Genomic DNA, 22,161 nt, shown 5'->3' on the forward strand with positions numbered 1-22,161 from the left:
GGTTTTGTTTCAGTTCCATGGTTCATGACTATAACCTTCCTACCCACACAGTACTCTCCTAAAACCATTAATCATCCCTTGACACACCTTTGGTCATGTTTTCCTTTTTCATGGAAGAACCTTTTCCTTTACTTGAATGAATGAATGCTCACTCATCTTCTAAGACTCTTCTTAAATGTTTGTGGGACTTTGCTCCATCAGACCTGATCTCACATAGCCTTTGATTTCCTCAGTAATTTGATGTTACTTCTATTATGTTCATAACCCTGTAGCATTGCTATTTAGTTACTTTCTTCTCTACTGAAGCAACTGGAAAACAGTAACTATAACCAAAAGGAATAAAAAATTAACTGATTAAAATATTATTTGCATTCAATCAAAATAACTACAGTAGTGACCACTTAATGTTTTAAAATGTTTGTGGGCCAGGGCTATGGCGTAGCAAGTAAAGCAGCGCCACCATCCCATTTGGGAGCCAGTTCAATACCCAGCTGCTCCATTTCTGATCCAGTTCTCTGCTATGGGCTGGGAAAGCAGTGAAGATGGCCCAAGTGCTTGGGCCCCTGCATTCACTTGGGAGATCCAGAAGAAGCTCCTGTCTCCTGGCTTTGGATTGGCCCAGCTCCAGCTGTTGTAGCCACTTGGGGAGTGAACCAGTAGATGAAAGACCTCTCTCTTTCTATCTCTGTCTCTGCCTCTCTGTAATTCTGCCTTTCAAATTAATAAATATTTTTAAAAAAAAAAGTTTGTCAATAAAACTGAACAAGATTAAGGAAAAAAGTTACATTTTCTTAGATCTTATAGAAGAAGAATTTATTTTCTTATCTCCAGACTATCTTAGGATATTTAAATGGTCATGTTGTGAACAATGTGCAGCATGAAATAGTGCTTAACTAGGCATCAGTGTTGTAAATCAATCCCTGGATGGTTTTAATCTCTTAAAATGACCAATACCCAATACTTTTTTTTAACAGAATCTGCCTCTGGATATTGCTTACAAAACTGTTTAAAGAAAGTATTTACATGTTCTCATAAATAAGCAGACTAGGAAAAAGTAAACATTTGGAGGTACTTTATTTCAAATGACATAGGGAAATCTCACAAAAAGTCATCATTTCCTTAATTCATAAAAGTATTATCAATTATAATTAAGTGAAAAAGTTCACACCAAGCAATGAAGATAAATTTTGTCTTCTTCTCTTCTCCTGTAACATGAACAAAAATATTTAAGTCTTAATTAAATGAGTAGGTACAGAAGGTAACCGTTTTATTTCAAATAGGGAAGTATTACATACAGCAGATCTGATAGCATTCTATAAGTTCTTTGAAATGCCTTAAAAATTTTTGCATTAATTGAGTCACTAATTTAACACTGTGGGCATAATTTCATTCTAGTGTTTTTAAAATCTCTTATGGAATTGCATTGATTTTTATAAAAATAAATGATACTTCTTAGAATCTATCTCACTATAGGTTGATATTTGGGGAGAATCAACGTTAAATTCTGTATTATCTGAATTTTTGTTACCTGAAGCAATTTAAACTTCTAAAGCAGCACGAGTTTTTGAAATCAGCTTTGGACCCTGAAAATTAAGAACAAATAAAAATAATCAGATAAAGGAATGCCAGTCATACCGTTAACTCTCCACAAACCAGGATGAATTCACAGATTTGTAGATTAACCAACTTAAAAAAATAAAGAAATACACCTTTGGTGCCAATAAGCTGGGACAGTGAAAGTCAGAGAGGAACAATAATCCCCTCATAGCAACAGTGGGGTGTTTTTTTCTGTATCAGCCTCCAACTCCTTCTCCTCCTCACCCGACATTATCCCCTCCTTGATAAATCACCGGACATCAGAAACTAAAAGATGTGCAGAAAAAGCACTACTACCACTTGTTAATGTGCTCTACATCCAAATGTCTTCATGAATCAGAGGACAGTTTCTTGAACTAGAAACTGTCTAAATCACCATCAGTTATTTATATACTTACTTTATAGCTTTTTCTACTAAGAAATAAATCAAAATGACTAATTATTTTAATATATTTTAAAATTATAATTTTCCTAATATTTAGGAGAAAATTTGATTTTTTTTAAACTTCCTGAAACCCCTCAATCCATTTCTAAATGAAAATTAAGCCTCTCTGACATTATAGATCAAAGAGTATTCATTGCTCACGACAGAACACTGCACACCAAGCGTCCTGAGAGTGGACGTGAGTTGCACGCACCTCCTGGGCAAAGCAGGCCTCCCGCTCTTGGCCATGGCAGCACTTCTCCAGCATGCCCGAGAAATCCGCAATGACAGCCTCAAGCTGCTCCTGCGTTATTTGCGGCTTTTGCTTCACGAGGTTAATGAGAAACCTATGATTTAAAGCAAAACACAGCACCAGAGAAGGTGGTTTTGCAATGGTGTTTTTCTAGAACATTCTCAGCAGAGAATGCACAGAGCTCTAGCCACCCTCACCCTAAACCCTCACTCCAGCAACCGACCCCTGGGCTTACTGCACACACACTTTATCTAGTGCATTCACAAGAAAAACAGGCTGGAAACACACCATACACGCCATTGGTCTCTACTTATGCAGATCACAGAGGAAACTCCATGATGCTTCTGCCATACTTGTACATAGTGAAATATGGTCTTTTTCTTAGTTGTCTAGCATGTCCTTTCTTGCTCTTTCTTCTAAGGAGTTTTTATCTAAACTTAAAGGCTCAGACTTCCAAACTCTGTCATCCACAATTGTCACCCCTGTCCCTGAGCCCTGGCAGCACTAACTGCCTGCCCTACTCAGCAGTGCTTTCATGTTCAAGCTAATGTTGACAGAGGCAATAGGGCAAACTGGCCAGAGAAGGCAGAATTCTCACTGTACCTTGAAACTGCCCTCCGACAGTGATGGAGAAAAAAGGAAAGAACAGATTTTCCGTGGAAAGGAGGCCATTTACAAAGCAAGGCAGCATCAAATGCACCGTGCTCAAAGAATGTAAGTTCCATTGAATTGCACTACCATCACCATTACAGAATGCTCCCAAAATGAATTGAGATGTGCATATCATTTCTTAACACCCACACTGAATGAAATATGGTTATTCTCTTCAAAGTGTAAATAGTGCCAAAATTGATTCACTGGTGTGTGTTCTGTATTTGGAAGGAAAATACCCGTACTTGCTGCAAATACACTCCCTAATGCTCCCAGACCCCCAAAAAAGTAGTGTATTTTTTTTTCTCAGCCAGGAAAGGCAGCACAATAGTTACAAGGAAAAGTTACTTTCACTAACAGGAAATTGTCTACCCTAGTGAATGTTTCCAGACCTCCTTCCCAAATGAGACTGTGAGTGCTTTGGGGGGACAACAATGTTCTACAGGGGAGCCCAAGATTATTCAGGGTTGAGGCAGAAGTCTCCTTTACTCTTTAGTGTACATCTTCCCCACAATAGCCAACAACAATCTCTTACTCTTGCTTCATTGTTTGCAGTGCTATACCCTGAGCTTGGCATAGATCCGCGTGGAAGATGAACTTGTCAGCAGAGAATGGTGGAGGGACGTATGTTTCATCCAGCACCAGTTTGTTGAAGCACAGTGCCCTGTTGGCATATGAGGAAGTGCAGCACTGGCCAACCCCAGGATTCACAGGCGTTGCCTCATGTCTGATACATAACTGGCCCAGAACAAGGTCAGCCTGGGGAAGAGAATAGGAAGACAGCAAGGAAATTGGCATTAGTAACAAAGTCTTTCAGGTTCCAGAAAACTGTTGCAAATGTTTTCAATGTCCAGCAATTTATAATTACTCTTACAGAAAAATTAGCTCTCTATGAAGGATCATGGTTGCCATATCATAGATTCCGGTGTTTACTCATTTGTTTAGGATAAAGCTCAGCATGTAGTGGCAGGTTTTACAAAGGTGATGTTGAGGACAGTCCCTTCAGCTAATAGTGTGAGCTCTTTGTAATTGTGCTTCCAGTTACATAACTACTTCCAAAGGGCAAAACAACTCTGCTCTGACCTACAAAAACTCATATGTGTCTAGCATTGTCCAAGTAAGTCCAGTTGAGCTTTACTTTTCAGATTGATTCACTTTCTAAAGAATAACATACCTGCCCCTCACAACACACACACATATACACATCCAGCTGATGTAGGATCCTAAATGGAAAGATATCAAGTTAATAGGTATGTGCCTGTCAGGCTCTTCTAGCTTAGAATTCTCCGTTGCACAATCCAGAGCTATCTCTTAAGCACCTAATGATAGTTTGCAATGAGAGCTGACATGTTTTGTGCGCATGTGTGGGCCAGGCTTACCCCTCATGAGTTACATGGATCCATCCTCATGGCACACATCCAACCTTACAACTTTTATTCTCAAGTGTCAAATTAAAAGCTCAAGCTCAGTGATCTAAGTAAGTGTCCCAATGTGACATAGCTAACAAATGAGGAAAGTAGATGGGTGGTCTCCAGAGCCTGCTTTTCTTAGCCATTTCACCTTCCTGGCACCCTACATCTCCCCCGAGGGAGGACTCCAGTAAATGACTGCATTGATGCATAAGCACAGGAGACTCTCCTTTCACACTTACTGGTGAAAATTCCCAAGGCATGAAGACCAACTAGTAAATGACTCCCCTCATCGATAGAGGAAAAGAGAAAAAGCAAATAAATAATTTAGTTTGCAATTGTGACTTTGAGGGGAAAAAACCAAGAAAAAACTTCAACCTGCAAACAAATATGTAGCAGGAGTGGCATTAGGAACTGAACACTATAGGTATCAGTAACTAGAAAGTCATTTTCTATGCAAAACATGGGACTCAGCCAGTTGTGTGCCTTATATCTTGTCAATGGGAACAAATTGTCCCTACTATCATCATCTTAATAAAAATTATACTACAAAAAGCAAAAAAAAAAAAAGTCTGATTAGAAAAAAAATGTCTACTTTTAATCTCTCAAAGGTGAAGCTGTTTATTTCTTTTTTTTTTTTTTGTATTTTTCATTAAAGCAAGCACTCAGTGAGCACAGGGAGATCTTGAGTGAAATCACGTGTTGGTCATTCTCTCTTTCCTATGAGTGTAGCTTCTTCAGATTCTGCTGAAATAACTAGCTGCGATTCCACCGTTGATTCTCGTACTGGAAGTCTAGCCACATGCCCATTATTCCAAGATGAATTCTCAGCTCCCTTCTAACTGGAAGTAATCCAAGAAGCCTAGGAAAGCCATCACCACTCTGATTTTACCATCACCCCTTCATGGAAATTTGAGGCTTTTTAAAGTCAAACAGTACAGAAATGGGATGGCACTAAACAACCACTCACCGCCGTCTCAGCACAGGCCAATCGCTTGTCCTCACTGAGGTGGCAGCACATGGCTGCTTTGGCCACCATTTTCCTGGTCAAGGCTATCAACTCAGGTGAAGTAAGCTGTGGACCTTTCTTCGTGTAAGAAACGAGGAACCTGAAACAAGCATTTTTTCACCAAGTCATCCATGAGTTTTTGGGTTCCTTGCACCTTCTCGAAGACCCTCTTCTGATGTATTTAGACCAACCTTTTCAGATGCATTAACAGTCACTCTCTGTCCTGTCCCAACATTGCACAGTGGGAAAACAAACTGGGCAAAACGTTGACTCCTGTTCCCGACCTCAGAGCTTCATTGCTTTAACTATGATTCTTTAGTGTTTTAACAATAACATACTCAGACAGAATGGATATCTTTATGCGAAACTTGGCACAGTGTAGGGGATTTAATGGTATGACTACATTTCAGCCATCCCTGGCAAAATTGCTCCCTACAAGAGGGAACTAGTGTAGGCTACGTTCTCTTGGGGGAGACTGAGTAATCAGATTACACTGACTTCCAATTAGAAACAGAGATTGAAATTAGAGTAGCCGTGGGTCACTAGTCTAAACTTACTTCCCCCTTCCCATTAATAATCTTAAATCACTAAAAATATACACAAACATACACATTTTGAAAGTTATACTCTCCCAACTTCTGATAGAGGTCACAGCTTCGTTTTACCACTGCTTGGCTCTCCTGAATGTATTTCTGTAACTCTTCTTCCTGGAAATATAAGCATTATTATGTACATTTGTTTCTATACCTAGACATAGAATGTTCATTTAAAAATTGACCAGTATTCTTTTCTACCAAGAAGCCAATCTTAGAGAAACTAATCTTCAGATATTAAAGATGGTAAAGTATGAATTTAGAGAATTGAAACAAATTGAGTTTGGGAAGATGGATTTTAACTTTGTGAATCACAAAATGATTTGATGGCAGAACATAATGTTTGAATAAAAGGTTACAGTTCTCTCTGTACAAATCTCTTACTTTTCTGGAACTGTCCAAAAATGAATGTTATCTCTGTTCTGTGCATCAAATAATTTTTTGTTTAACATACATTTCTAAAATAAGACTACTTGTTAATAAGTACTCAATAGCTAGGTAAATAACTAATAGATATGAATAGCTAACTACTATTTAATAACTGGAAGTTTTCAAGCAAACAATATTTTTAATGGATGATTTTAACCAATCTTCAGAATCTGCCTAAAATTCTGGAGCAACTTACTCCTTTATCCTGACATTCAAGAGGATTTCCAGTCTGGAAACATTTCTCCAATAATTCTTGGTAACCTTTAGTAATTCGTAGAATTACTGTGACAGGAAGCTCAGGATGTCTTCTTGAATACTCATAAACAAAACTGAAATATGTGGAGGAATTATCATGTTAGAAACCTGAGACAAAAATTAAGTCATTACTTCTCTAACATTCCTATAAAATACAATATACATGGATGGTAAAAGTAATAATATAAATTATAATCCTCAAATTGTCCTGTAAAATGGTATTTTCTTCTTTTCACCTTACTTTGCCTTTTCAACTGTGGACTTCACATTCATTCCTTCAACAAATATGTTTTAGTGCCTACTCTATGCCAGCCCTACTTTATGCCGTGAAGAGTCAATGATGCGCCAAGTTAGAACACCTTTCCTCAGGAATGCAAACATTGTAGGGAGGCAGACACAGCACGTATAAAATAGGTCATCTATTTCAGGGAGTAATAAATCAATGAAAGGCAAGAAAGAATGATGGAAGAGAGGGGAAAGGGTGACATCTGAAAGGGCGGGGCCACCAGCTCAGCAAGTAGTTAAGAAAGGTCTCTCTGGACAGCTGATACCACAAACGAACTCTGAATCAAGGAAAACATGCAAGTGTCTGTCTCAGAAAAGATCTTTCTCAGCTAAGAAAAAGTCAACTGTGAGATCCTTTGCAATTGAAGAACTGCCTCCATTAAACAATTAGCTTGAGAGGTGCATGGATATACACCTAAAGATAATTCTTGAATTTACTAATTGTATTCCCAGGTTATAGAAACCAGTTGTTTATAGTTCTGCCACCAATAAATTGATAATGTGTCTCTGAAACCTGAACTTTGTTCTGGTTTGTATAATTTCATTTAGCAGTGTAAACAATGTCTGAATGTCTAATTTTAATGCAACAATAGAGTAATATCCTCAAAGAATATTAAAAAGAAAATTGGACCATTATTTTCATTATTGCATTAGAATCAGACTCATAAATTTAGAAAGACCCTTGGAAATTATTAAGTATAATGTCATAAGAGCTGCACAAACTCCTCCGTTAATAGTGTCCATGGATACGTATGTGCAATAAAGAAAAATATAGTAACTTGATTAATTGCTTCCCTTAAAGGCAAATAGAAACTACCAATTACACTACAACATGCTACAAGTAAATGTCTTTAAGTATACTTTGATATTCTTTGGGGAAAAAAGGTGTGTATTCAATAAATAGTGAAACCGTTCTAATAAAAGACCTCTTGTCTACCATTATATATTGAGCTATAATTTTGGAAAATAATTTTAACATGGGATAGCAAAACAACACTTTCTTAATCATAAGCCCTTCTTTTTACAAAAAATATCCACGTCCTATCTGCAAGTCTAGTGGTGGCCTTGGGATGATGACAGTGCTTACAGGATGACAGTGCTTCTGATTCCAGGGGAATTGATATAAAATGAAACACAGCTTCATATGCAAGCCAGCTCACAATAGCGTTGATGAATACCTCACCGTTATAAGACAGAACCCATTTTCCATTCCTGAGTCATCAGCTTAAATCTATTTTAGCTCAGAACATTCTAGCCAAACATTCTCACATAAACATACTGAGCTCAAAATCCAGTTCAACCACATGAAGCTGTCAGCCACATGACAGTCCTTACTTGTGTGAACATACCATTACAGAACAGTTACCTTGCCAAAAAGATGTTTTTTTGCTGTGAAGAAAATTGGTTGAAATCTCTATCTCCTAAAAACCTGTGTAGATGTGGAGATAGACCTTCAGGCTTGTCGTCGTTTTCTGCATGAATTATACAGTGACCAAGTTCAAGGATGGGCAATTTGCAGCATTCTGCTATTGTGGTTGGTAAAATGTGTTGTTGAGAACATATGTAGGACATAATTCTTTCCTGTAATGGGATAAAGGAAGCATACATTTCATAGGGTTTTTTCCCTTTCATGTAGAACTTTAGGTCCAGTTCTAGGGAAAAAAAAAAAAAGGCAGGGAGAAGGGAGTGGAAAGAGTCAGAGAGGGATGAAAAGTGAAGGAAAGAGAGAGAGAAAAGGAAGGAGCAAGGAAAGAGAAAAGGAAGGAAGAAGACGTTTTACCTTGGTCTTTCATTTTAGTTTCCCCCCCCATCTTGCTTTTGCTCACTCCAATTTCCTATTTGGTTAAATTTTTCCATAGCTATCAACTAAACTCTACTAATTTATTTTAATAGGAACCTTAAAAAAAAAAAAAAAAGCACATGCACTCTTCAACTGCATGCACATTGCTGTATATCTTCCTATTAGTGTTCAAATATGCTACTAGAGATTTGCCTTGGTTGCCATGACACGGAGAGAGCAAATTTGCAGCTCTATGTTTATCAAAACAAACTGCAGGTGCAGCTTGAGGTGTAGCAGTTTGAGGTGTAGTAGGTTAAATTTCCACCTGCGACGCAAGGACCTGACTTCAGACCCCCTTGCTCCACTTCCAGTCCAGCTCTTTGTTAGTGCATCTTGGAAAGCAGTGGAAGATGGCTCAAATACTTAGGCACCTGCACCCACATGAGAGACCAAAAAGACAAAAGGTCCAGACTCCTGGCTTTGGCATGGCCCAGCACCCGCCATTGTGGCCATTTGGTGAGTGAACCAACTAATGGAAAATCGCTGTCTCTCTCTATCTATCCTCCTCTTCCTGTAACTCTGCCTTTTAAATAAATAAAAATAAATCAAAAAAAAAAAAAAAAAGCAAACTGCAGTGTCCAACGATGACCTCCAGAGGGCAGTGTATAGATAATGAATTAGCAGTGCTGGTGAGAGCCAGCAACAAGCAGAGGTTGCAGACGAAAGTCATGAGATGTATACATTCTGAGCAGAGACAACTAGAACCCATTATTCAGCTATTAAAATCTAACCACATATCACAGTGAAATCAATTTTTCCACTTTAAAGGAAGAAGTGGTTATAGCTCCATATTGTTGTTTTAAAACTCATGTTCTAAAAATAACTATGAAAATCAGTAAAATTCCCAATTAAAGACTGAGGAAACTGCCCTAAGAAAAAAAAGCAAAGCAAGTCTTGCTGACATCCCTAATATGCAGGCAAACTCTTTTAGAATGGAAAAGTAGTGAAGCTGTAAGGCCGGTCTGTTGGGCAGTCTCTTCGTGATCCATCTTCCCCAATCCCCCACTCTGGGCTTCCTGCTTGCTCAGGGATTGTCTCTCTTAGGCCTTTCCTACAGCCCCTAATTCTTGCTGACTTTCAAGGTGATCACAGCCAAGTTGTGCAAGACTGGACTGAATTGAGAAAAGAACATTTTATCTTCATTTTCCACCTTTTGGTTTTCAAGCCTTTGAGGATCAGAGCAGTGGTTTTAAGTCTCCTTGGAAAGGAAGGTGTGCCACAGGGCACCAGAGAAGGAGTATTTGGAGGCAGTCAGGCATCTTGTGAAATACCTAGGAAGCATAGGACTAGTCCCAAGTTAACAATGCCATGCACCTCACATGGCTATTGACTGTGGCACACTCAAGGAATCCATGACTGGGGTGGGGGGCGTTCTATTTTCCTGATTTTCCCAGAGCTCGTTATTGACACTTCTCTTTGGCATGGCTGCTTTTTACCTTGTAGGACAGTTTCTTTTGTTACTTTGTTGTACTTATTCATTCCGCAAACTATAACAGAGTGCCTTCCATGAGCTAGGCATTGTCCCATAGAGATAGCCATCAACAAAGCATAGTTCCTAACTCCAAGGAGATCACTGGTGTACCTCTCCTCTCAGACCATAAATTCCTTGAGGTCAGCTATGCATCCAACAAATGCACCTAGGAGGCAGTGGATAATGGCTCAATTACATGGGTAATTACAACACACGTGGCAGACTCAGAATGAGAGTTTTAGGCTCATGGATTCAGCATGGACCAGCCCTGGCTATTGCAAGTATTTAGGAAATACACCAGCTGTGGAAGATCTCTGTCCCTCAGTCTTTCCCTCCTTCTTTGTTGCTCTATCTTTCAAGCAAATAAAAATAACTTTTTTAAGAGCAGATTCTGACCCCCCCCCCCAAGACTCTACGTGGAAACTTCCTGAAATGTTACTGTCTTCTTCAGAAGTGAGAATTGAAGATCTGGTATTCTGGCCCAGAGGGTTTAATTGCTACTGGCATCTCATATGGGTACAAATTCGGGTCCTGCCTGCTCTGCTTTCAATCCAGCTCCTTTCTAATGTGCCTGGGAAGATAGAAGAGGATGGCCCAAGTGCTTGGATCTCTACTATCCCTTTACAAGATCCTGATGAGGCTCTTGGCTCCTGGCTTCATGCTGGCCTAGCCATGACCATTGTGGCCATTTGCAGGGTGAACCAGTGGCTGAAAGATATCTCTGTCTCTCTCTGTCTCTCTGTCTCTCTCTCCCTCTCTAACTTTGCCTTTCAAATAAATAAATAATCTTTCCCCCAAAAAATTTGCAATTCCACTTGGTTGCCTAATTACCAGACCCTGTGACAGCTCAGATAGCCTTCTCTTTTGTAGAATGAGACAAACAGAAAGAGCAAGCAGAAGGAAGCATGACTCCTTACCCCATCCTGCAGGCACTCCAGCACGTTGCCCTGACAGCACTCCTTGTGTGTGTGGGCCACATCCAGAACCAGTTTCTGAATTTCAGTGAAATTCGCCTTGGGAAGCTTCTGACTCATTTTAACAACAGTTCTGGGGTATAGAAAGGAAATAGAAATCAATGGTGATTATCAAACAGAATGGCATTTGTAGCGGATGTGAACTTAGAGCTCTGAGAAGAACTGAAATGTCCTTGATCATAAAGACAAGACAAAGTGTTTTTAAGTCTTGTCAATCCCTGCCTAGTCCTTCACAGCCTTAGCTCTGTAAACTGTGACTCTGTCTCCCAAATGATTTGCGACTCATTTCACTTCTCCTAAAACCTTTCCTGGGATGAGATGGATTCTATCTTTTTGCTGCTCACACCTGATGCAGTGCATTTGAGATAACTAGAGTGAGTGGATGCAAATATTGAAAAGGATAAACAATTCCATGGGAATGACAATCATTGTTCTCTTGAAAGAAAAAATGCTTCTGAGACTCCAAGGAAGGGGTGCATACGTGCACATCAATGAAGTGGAAGAAGAAAGAAGAGTAGACTGAGCATTCCAGACATGCCATCGTGCAGAGACACACAAGGTGGCCAAAAGGGAAAGAGAGAAAAAAATATGAATTCCAGTTCCTTCTGCGTATTTTATTTATTAAATGTTAAGTAGTTTCTGTGTGAAGAGACTGCTCCCTATAATAAATAGTAATGTTACTGTTATTGATAAAGATGGATTTTCTTTATAGATTCCAGCATTTTTAATCACTTATGGACAGCATATGATAACCTCATGACAGTAATATCTTAATTTCTATTCTATTACAAAGATTTTTAAAAAGTAGTTCATGAATTAATCTTTAAATTTCTAATAGAGTTCGAGAGTGGTTAAAGGACAAATCTGACCTTTTCCAAGAAAAAATTTAAATCCATCTTTGGAATTAACCCCATGACTAAAAACTTTAATGTGGCCTCCACTGTGTACATTCTTTTTAACATATAACTTAACAAACAGGAGAGCAAACAAGTAAATAAACTCTGAATGCATATACTTCTTGCACTTCAATTTTTATCAGCTCAGTGGTTTTCCTATACCAGGAATGTTTCATTATAAAAGAGTTGAAGAGAACTTTAAAATAGTTATATAATTTCAGATTGTCTTTGTTCCTAACACTAGATTTCAATATTGTTAACTAATAGGAATATTTTCATAGGAACCAACAATTGACATATGGGCCTCACAGCAGATCCAGAAGCACAACTAACACAAAGAATGTCTGGTAAGCCAGAAATTTTCAATGATAGTCAATGAAGATTGATCTTCTTCGTAGAGCAGCTAAAAACATATGGGCTAATGCTGAGGTATAATTTGACTGCAAGCCAGAATTTGAATAGTGTCTGGGAAAATAAACAAACAGTAAAAGCTTAACATACTCTCCAAGTATTAGCTCAGCTAGGCTTGAGTAAGATTTATACTGTAGACAAATCTGTTAGCCTCCCTCCAGGCTGAAAAGGGCTTGATTCTATACATATCAGCACCCATAGAAGAAACTTTCATTCAGAGTAACAGCAACAATGAGACAAAAGAACCCAAATTCAAAATGGTAGCACTGTAGATCTCACTTCTTTCCCAAACAGAGAGCTCAAACTTACATAGCTTGGAAGGTGAGGGGTGAAAAATTTCTCATTACTGAACAAACATGTTGATTTAGCAAGCTAACTTCTCTTAATTCTTTTGTAATTGGTGCTGCCTAGATGGAGAGGAAACAAGATGTCAGGAAAGTATGTATTTTCTTTTACAAGCTTTAATCATTATAAAAACAACAGATACAGCTGAAATATGAGATTCCACAAACAACCTTCAACTAAAAACTATAAATATCACACATGCTTTCAGAACATCATTCATTCATTCTTTCTTTCTTTTAGATGAGTTTCTTTGTATCTATGGCCAGATAGACTTATTGAAGATATATTGGAATAAGAATATTATAACTTTCATATTGTGGATCATGAATAAACAAGTACTTTTAAACAGCTTTAAAACTGATTGAATCCTGATAATTTTTTTCTTTTTATCAATTTTACTTATATTTATTTGAAAAGTAGAGTCTGGGGTCGGCACTGTGGTGCAGCAGGTTAATGCCCTTGGCCTGAAGTGTCAGCATCCCATATGGGCACCGGTTCGAGTCCCGGCTGCTCCACTTCCAATCCAGCTCTCTGCTATGGCCTTGGAAAGCAGTAGAGGATGGCCCAAGTTCTTGGGCCCCTGTACCCATGTGAGAGACCTGGAGGAAGCTCCTGGCTCCTGGCTTCGGATCGGCACAGCTCCAGCTGCTGTGGCCATTTGGGGAGTGAACCAGTTGATAGAAGATCTCTCTCTCTCTCTCTCTCTTCCTCTCTCTCTCTCTCTCTCTCTCTCTCTCTCTACCTCTCCTCTCTCTGTATAACTCTGACTTTCAAATAAATAAATAAATCTTTAAAAAAAAAAAAGCAGAGTCATGGTAAGGGAGCAATTGAGAGAGAAAGAGAAAGAGAGGGATTCTATCCGCTGGTTCTCTCTCCAAATGTCCACAACAGTCAGACTGAGCAAGCCTAAGCCAAGAGCTGGAAACTCTATCCAGGTCTTGTATGTGGATGGCAGGGATCCAAGTACTTGAACCATCCCCTGCTGCCTCCCAGGGTGTGCATAGGAGGAAGTTAGAAGTACAAGTGGAGCTAGGACTCAAGTCCAGGCACATAGATTTGACATACAGACATCCCGAAGAGCATCTTAATTGTTCCACCAAACACCTGCCTCCCCACCTGTCCTCTGCTCCCACTAATTTCTTAAATGTCTGCTCAGTTACAAAAAGGTAAGATAGCATCACCATCTGAAAAGTTAGAATTCTTAGAAAATTTATGTCATAAGACTTCTGGTGGCAAGTAATTAATTGTTCCAGCATTCTTCCAGTTCTCTGAAACTGAGAGCTATCTCTTCTATAAACCTAGCATTGTTTGTTTAATGACAATGAATACATACCTCCTCAAATTTGTTCTAATAATTATGTAATGAATTAAGCCCCCATTCACTTTTTCATCTCTCTTTTCTTCCTTTCTCCTCAATTTTCCTTCTCACTCCTTTCATTTACATTATCATCTTACCTTGTCTTTCCTTCCTTATCTCACCCAACTCACTTCCTTAGTAACAAAAAAAAATTCGTTGACTTGAATGAATGCATGAAAAAACACAAAATCTCATTTATTTTGTGCAAATTATTCTAGACTGCAGAAAAATGATCTACCCTGAAATAGACACTGCCCACAAAGGCATATTTCTGTGTTTAATTTTGTTTGCTTTCGCAAGTCACACGATCAGACCACAGGCTGGATTCAGATATCCACACAAATATGGTACCTTTGTTTGAAAGCATTCCACAGCATTTTCAGCTTTACAGCAAGGTGGGATTATTTTGTCATAGCGAATGGCCAGAGAGATAATTGTAGGTGCATACATGAAAGGGTGCCTTCTTGATATCTCATAGATGTATCTGTGAATTGAAATAGAGTAAGGACATTGAGCAACATCCAAAAGTAGTACTAATGATGCTTGGAACAGCACTCTGGTATTTGAAAATTCAGGTGACAGCAAAAATGAAATGCATTTGGCTTTTTCTTTACTGTTTTCCTAAGGAGAAAGCAGTCTTATTTTTTTCAACATGCTTTCAAAAGTTTTCTTCACTGAAGTTCTTGGGGAAAAAAATGTGGCAGATAAAATCAGATTCTAGCATGAGAATAAAATAGCAGAAATGCTGACTATAATTTTTATTAAAGTCTTCACTTCAAGAAGCCTAGCCTGGGGAAGACAATTACCCAGGTGGTTAAGATGCCCCCAACCCACCTCAGAGTATCTGGGTTCAATACTAGCTGTGGACTTTAGCTTCTTGCCTATTCGGAGAAGCTGGGAGGCAGCAGTGATGGTGTGGGAGACCTGGACGGAGATCCCGACTCCCAGATTCCCCTCCACCTTTCTCTCCCCATTTATTGTGGGCTTGCGGAGCATGACCTAGAGAATGGGAGCTCATGTTGCGCTTGCTTATGCGCACTTGCTCGCTCTCTCTCTCCCTCTCAAATAGATAAATACAATTTTTAAAACACAAGTCTACTAAGACATGTTTCAGAGACCAGAAAAGCCAGATCTTTGCTAAGAAAAGTAGAAAGGTAGACACTTTGCTCCCAGTTGTGCAGAATGAGCTATCCACCTTGACAATCTCTGTAGCAGCCAAATTCTAAAGGGCAGAGCTTCCATTTCTGAAGTGGACAGTGACATGGAAGATGGAAAGCAAGAAGAATTCGAGGAGACTTCTTTGACAGAGAACCTGGGTTCAGGTGTCCTATCAGGGTCACAACCTCCTAAGCCTCAATTTCCTCTTCAACAGAATGGGAAGAGAAGAATGAAGAGGCAGTGGGAAGAGGACTTCAAAGCTGTTTGTGAGCATTAATCCAATCCTGTGTGCCAAACACACATGTCTGCAATATCTTAACTGCTCAGTAAGTCTTAGCCATGTTTATGTTTTAACCACGCCTGGATTGCCAATCCTTTTAATTTTTTTAGTTTATTTGATAGACAGAGAGTCAGAGAGAGATAGAAAGAAAGAGAGAGAGCCTATCCACATTTTCATCACCAAATGCCCACAGTGACTAGGGCTTGGCCCCGGGGAAAGCCAGGAGCAAAGAAGATAATCAAGTCTCCCACATCAGTGGCAGAAACCCAGTCCCCTGAGTCAGCACTGCTGCTTCCCAGGGTCTGATCAGCAGGGAGCTGGAGGCAGGGGTCAAGCTGAGTATCAAACCCAGGTCTTGGCCGGTGCCGCGCCTCAATAGGCTAATCCTCCACCTGCGGCGCTGGCACACAGGGTTCTAATCCCGGTCGGGGCGCTGGATTCTGTCCCGGTTGCTCTTCTTCCAGTCCAGCTCTCTGCTGTGGCCTGGGAGAGTAGTGGAGGATGGCCCAAGTGCTTGGGTCCTGCACCCACATGGGAGACCAGGAGAAGCACCTGGCTCCTGGCTTCGGATCAGCGCGGTGTGCCGGCCACAGCACACCAGCCGCAGCAGCCATTGGAGGGTGAACCAATGGCAAAAGGAAGACCTTTCTCTCTCTCACTGTCCACTCTGCCTGTCAAAAAAAAAAAAAAAAAAAAAAAAAAAAAAAAAAAAAAAGGTCTTCCCAAGAGGAACACAGGTAGCGTGACAGCTAGGCCTGATGCCCACCCCTCCAACCGTTCTCCTTTGCAGGAAATTTGGCAAATCCAAGAAAATAAGTCAATATTTGACTTCAGAATTAGTCCTTTTGTGTGCTACTAATAACTACTTAAGTAAGGTGAAATTGAGAGATTAGAAGGGAGAAAACGGGTGCAGCTCAAGAAACTGAGAAACAGCTGGCAGTTGGCTGGGTGGTCTGTACAAAACCTGGAATGCTGTGGAAACAAAGTTATACCGAGAGTGCCTCTTCTAATTCCCTTGTTGGTGACCCCAGCAGACACAATATCAAATATTACTTCTGCGCCTCCATACTTTGGAGTAGATCTGTAAACTCAACAGAATTCTGAGTTCTGCTTGGTCAGATCCTGACCTGTTGATGAACGCCTCCCTGTTTTCCTCATACGCTTTACATCCCGAGACAGGCTCCGGAACTTGGAAGGGCGGAATGGATGCGGGCGCGGCCTTCTTGTGAGCGAGGAAGCAGCGGTGTCTGTCGTCTCCGCTCTGGCGGCAGCACTCGGCGAGGCCGTACTTCTCAGAAATCTCCGTCTCGTGGCAGACTTCTTCCAGAAAGGCAGGGAGCTAGAGGCATGATTTCATTTTTGATGAAAGATGGCTAACTGTACTTAAAGATTCTAGAGAACACATGAAGTGTTTCTAATATCCAACATCAGAACTATAGACTATGAAAATGCCCCACACAGATTCTAACACATACTTTCAGACTGATGAGCTAGCTTGCACTGCTGCCTTAGGGAGAAGAGAATTTCAGTTCCCAGCCCTAAGCCCTTCACGGGACCATCAGACAAAACTGTTTTATTTTTAAGTAAAAAATACCATATGATATTTTTATCCCTTATCCCTCTCCTTCACTTTGAATTATTTTATTTTTCTCTTTTTTGTTATAAATCATTTGGCCCCGGGAAATAAGTGTTCTTTTTTTATATAAACCACGTTTAAGATATGGATACTCATTTAATTTGATATTCTTATGACAAGACAGTAATCTAAAACTGGATATTATTTTCAGTTAAATATAAAAATAATTTTGAAATGGAAGAGAAAACAGATGCAAGTCATTAGTCAGAAGGCGACTTAGCTAAAATGTTTTCACATGTACATGCATCCATGTTAGGTACCTTAATTCTGCCAAAATCAGGTGATGAGAGCTACTTTCTGAATAAAGTTTCTGAGGAACACATGCATTCCAGTGATCTCAGGAAACTTTCCATTTGGTTTTTGTAACTGCTAATATTTAAAGAATCTTAGCAATGCTAAGTAAGGCTCCTGATTCTCAATTCACACTTCTAAAAAGCCTTTAAGTTTACAATGATAAATAGCCAATCTATATCATCACCAGGAACATGAATTGAACATAAAGTTGCAACGGAAATGTCTTTTGCATAAGTTGCAATAGGGTGTGTGTTCTGCAGAATGTCTACATGTTCTTGACCAGATTATCAGGACAAACCAAAAAATAACAGATTCAATACAGGGATTTTATTACATCCAAGCTCCAGAGTTGGGAAGCACTTTATTTTAAAGGGGCAGCTACTTTACAGTGTTCTATTCACATTCTGTTTTGGCTGCTTCATCGACCCCACTGTGACAGGGGAAATTTGGGCACCTTGTTCCATAACTGGCCTTCTCTAATCACTATAAAGTTGGTTTTATTTATATTGAGACACAATCAGCAATAATATTATTTATTGAGCTTTTACATTGAGACATTCTTATACTAAAATAAGAATTGCTCATCCAAAATTCTAATTGAACTAAGTATTATGTATTGTTGTTATTGATTGTTTACTAAATCTGACAATACTAACCTGGTGCTACCTACCTCACAGTCACAGTAACATAGGGTTCAATATAATGTGCTACTAAGGATGTTAGGTCTGAAGCCAGGTGGCTCAACTGAAATCTTTTTTTCTACCATTTGATTGTTCCTTTAAAAAAGTTATTCAACATCTCTGGCCTCAGCTTTCTCAACTAGAAGATTAACCTCTACCGCCCACGATTATTGGGAGGATTTAATAAATTAATATTTATAAGCAAAGACGATATTCTCCTGGTAAGCTTCAGCCAGGGCCTCTTGTCTCACTGAACAACCATTTTGACCCATCTGTGCCCTCCTGTGTGCTATAAAAGATATTAATTATCAATGTATATGTGTGTAACATTCCCTAAAACAATGTTGGTCACATTGTGTTTTTAATGAAAATTAACTACTACTATTAGTATAATTTCAGTTTCCATGACAACTCTGAGACAGAAGCTATTACTATCCCTTATGTTATAAATAAATAAGAAAAGAAGCTCAAAGGAGTTAAGTAATATGCCCATGGTCACATTGGTCATCCTATTTCAGAACTTAGTTCTTAGTCATCATACTTCTTATGTCTCTTTTTAATGCCCATCACTGCTTCCTCATCCTCTACTGCAATTCGGAATTAATCTAATCTTTCTTTGATCCAACTCTTCAAACATTTAAGTTCATTTTTCATGCCTTCCCTGCATCTTGTCCTCTACATATTAAATTTTGGTCAGATACACAATGCCTGTTCATTATAATTCACTCACCTGATTTTCTAAACACCCTGAAGACTGGTCTCTGGCAGTGGGTTTCTCAATTACAGTCAACACATCTCTCACCATTTTGCTTATTTCTTCATAAGTGGCTTCTTGCACAAACTGGGTCACACATATGGTAGCTCTGAAAAAAAAAAAGTGTGAATACTTAAGGACCAGATATTTGCAGTCTATATACCTCAAGTGTAGTTTTGGTTTGTTTGTTTTGTTTTCTGTATATGTTGTGAGCTGTTTAGAGGGCAACCTTCATGAAAATTTGTGTGAAATTACTAGTATTTGAGTCATCTGGAAAGAAATTTCAGTCTTTTCCTCATGTTCATCCTTCATAAATATACATATAGCTGTTAAAAGTCAAAATTAAATGGATTTCTCAGAAGAGCGGTTTCTCCTTTTTACAGTTACCCATTCACTGCAATGCATCTGCAATGGGGCATCCATAGCCTTCACAGTTTCACTGAAATTTAAGTATAGCATTGATCATTAGACCTCTGCCTTTGTGTACGCCCATCCCGAGCAAGGCCTAACCCCAAACTACCATGCTATGCTTAAGAAACTGACTCCAAGCAGAGGCTGTGCAGGTTTCTGTGTGCAAGCAGCAGCAGCAACACTCTGCTTTAAATTGCTTACTAGACATTGTAGAAATGTGGAAAGACACTTTCAAGAGAAAGACAGACTCTCCACAAATAACAGCAAACAGAATATTTTCCCTCCTATGATTTGTGACAAAGATTTAAATATTATGTTGAATTAAGTAGTCTACAGAATAGAGAACAGTATAATATCAAATTGGTATTGTTGAGAAAAATCCCTGAATTTATATGTGGTTGTCATTGGTCAGACCTTAACACTTATATTCCAAAACCTAATTTGGCTTGTACCAAGGAATTTCAAGGGCTCTAGATGTTAATTTCTAAAGTGCTGACCAACTTTTCAGGATGTTTTATACAATTTGATATTCAGTGTAAAGAACTTTCCTTGAAATTTTCCAATTTGTGTTTATACTTTTAAAAATGTATAAGGCTATCTAATTTCATTGAGCTCTCTACTAATATTTTCATTGCTTTGTTTCTTTAAAGTGTATTTACATCACTTCTCGGCCTTTTGGCTAAGATCCAGTGTGTGTGTGTGTGTGTGTGTAAAGTGCATTTACATAGAACTTACAGGTCAACTAAATTCATTCCTGCAGAACATTTTGAAGAATCCAATATGGAAGCTGAAAAGAAAAGCAAAGTTCATGAGAAAAATAGTGTTTTCAGCTGTACCCAGGAAGGGAAACATTGCCACATGGAAATCTTTGTATTTAAGTTAAAGCTACAGCGCTTTAGAATGAAGAAGACAGGAAACTAGAAAACCTAAAGGATGAAACTAACATGAATAATTTATAGTAGGCCTGGAACTAAACTCCAGATTTCATCTCCAAGTGTTTGCTTTCCCCTGAACTATGAAACTGTAATTGCCTTAAAAATCAAATGGTTAAAATATGTTTCCATCATCCTTTTGGACATAATTGCATCATAGTTAGGCATTTGTACCTCAGTCCCAGTACTTCTTAAGAAAAATAATGATCTGTTTCCCTTAATTAAGAACAAAATATTAGTTATTTTACCATTATAAAGGGGAGCTTTATTTGTAAAGAAGCCAGGATTACATGACCTGGTATGTACACACAAATACACACACCCACATTTTTTCCAAGTTTACATATATATATATATATATATATATATAAACAATTGAATAAATAACATACAAAAAATCAACATAGGACATATGAACCACTCATTGATCATGTTAAGCACTGTTATGATTTTTGTAAACCTCTGATAAGGTTACAGGTTAGTCTTTGGTTTATATATCTGCACTTGTTAAACATATTTTCCTGTGTGGAACAAGAAATATAGTGAAAAGAAAATGAATTCAGTACAAATGAATAAATGCAAATCTAAGAATTGTGATGCATAGAAAAGAAAAATATAAAATACCTCACCTATTCCATATGCATTGCTATGCAGTGTTCTGGATTCTGTAAAATTTAGTAGTAATATTAAAAAAAGTGATACTACCCACTTCATTTCTTCCAGTTATTTCGTTCTTGGTAGTGCTAGGAGAAGAATATCGAAGACCATGGTGGAAAGCCTTTTATACGCTTTTCAGGTGATACCTGTTAACTAGTAACCTTCTGCTGATACATCCGCTACCTTATTTCCTTAGGTTGAAAATGGGATGATGTGTCAATAATTAACACCACAGGGGTTATCTGTATTTTATGTTCAAGGACACAGACCTATTTGGGGTGGGAAAAAAAAAAGAGAAAAAAAGAGACCTTGAAAATTCACTCCTTTTTGGAATATAGCAAATAATCTTCTCAAGTTGCATAGTGTTCAGAGATGTTTTCCCTAAGTTGCAAAATAATTAATTCCTTTCAAATTAAAGTTAATGAGACTATAAATAGAAACTAAATGCATGCATTATTTTAAAATGTTTATTTATTGCCTATCATATGCCAGCCACAGAAATGTTCCTTGATCAATTCAGACTATTAAAGAATATATTGCTTGATCATTATGTTGCTATTGTGTAGCTCAGAAATACTTTTCACCTGGTTTGTATGTCAATTGGGAGCATTTTTAAATATTTAGTGCCTTGTATATGGTTTAACACAGAAAACTTATAGCACAATCCCAGGTGAAGCAAGTTCTGTAATAATGTCATTGGTGCAAATTAGTTTTGCATGTGTGTCACCATGGTATGGGTCAGCTGCATATTATTTAGCAACTCAAGATGATGTTTTCTTCTTGCCATTTTATTTGCATTTATTTTATGCTGGTTTTCTTTCTTGCTCCATAAGTTTTTGCTCCTTCAGTTTCTTCTGGGATATCTTTAACCTCTGTGTCAGCTCCTTTTCTGGTTCAGGAATGGTGTGTCCCTTTTCAGTCAGGATCATCTCCATGTGGCAGGCAGAGATTGTGGATGGCTTCATCTGAACCTGAGCTCTGAAGGGATGGCTCTGTTCACTGGATGTGTTCCATGACTGGAGAATCTACATTCAAACCTTTAGATTCAGCATCACTCTGCATTTTTAAGTATGTGCAACACAAATCTAGCACTCTTTTTTGGACCCAAACCCTGTGTCCAGCCTCACTGTTTGACCTGGGCACACCTACCAACTCCACCCC

The 22,161-nt window shown here is 38.7% G+C and overlaps 1 protein-coding gene across 1 annotated transcript; it reads right to left on the bottom strand.

The window, feature by feature from the left end:
* Positions 1-1,057: 1,057 nt before the first annotated feature.
* AFP (alpha fetoprotein) lies at positions 1,058-21,074 on the bottom strand. Its single transcript, XM_062199221.1, has 15 exons — positions 20,973-21,074; positions 20,147-20,198; positions 18,977-19,109; positions 16,764-16,975; positions 14,550-14,682; positions 12,806-12,903; positions 11,133-11,262; positions 8,271-8,485; positions 6,561-6,693; positions 5,952-6,049; positions 5,304-5,442; positions 3,460-3,683; positions 2,235-2,367; positions 1,529-1,583; positions 1,058-1,205 (listed from the first exon to the last, which is right to left on the bottom strand). The coding sequence occupies exons 1-14, from the start codon at positions 21,055-21,057 to the stop codon at positions 1,539-1,541; spliced, it is 1,830 nt and encodes a 609-aa protein (XP_062055205.1). The 5' UTR covers positions 21,058-21,074; the 3' UTR covers positions 1,058-1,205; positions 1,529-1,538.
* Between the last annotated feature and the right edge of the window lie 1,087 nt (positions 21,075-22,161).

This window comes from Lepus europaeus, chromosome 8 (assembly GCF_033115175.1).
Source record: "Lepus europaeus isolate LE1 chromosome 8, mLepTim1.pri, whole genome shotgun sequence".
NCBI lineage: Eukaryota > Metazoa > Chordata > Mammalia > Lagomorpha > Leporidae > Lepus > Lepus europaeus.

What these genes read in the sequence shown, in the direction of transcription:
- AFP (XM_062199221.1), bottom strand. Translation starts at nt 21,057, where the DNA reads ATGAAGTGGGTAGTATCACTTTTTTTAATATTACTACTAAATTTTACA. An exon ending in CAGGGTGTTTAGAAAATCAG is followed by an intron (nt 16,976 to 18,976) that starts GTGAGTGAATTA and finishes TCATGCCTCTAG; the next exon opens with CTCCCTGCCTTTCTGGAAGA. An exon ending in AAAAACATCTTTTTGGCAAG is followed by an intron (nt 6,694 to 8,270) that starts GTAACTGTTCTG and finishes CACATATTTCAG; the next exon opens with TTTTGTTTATGAGTATTCAA.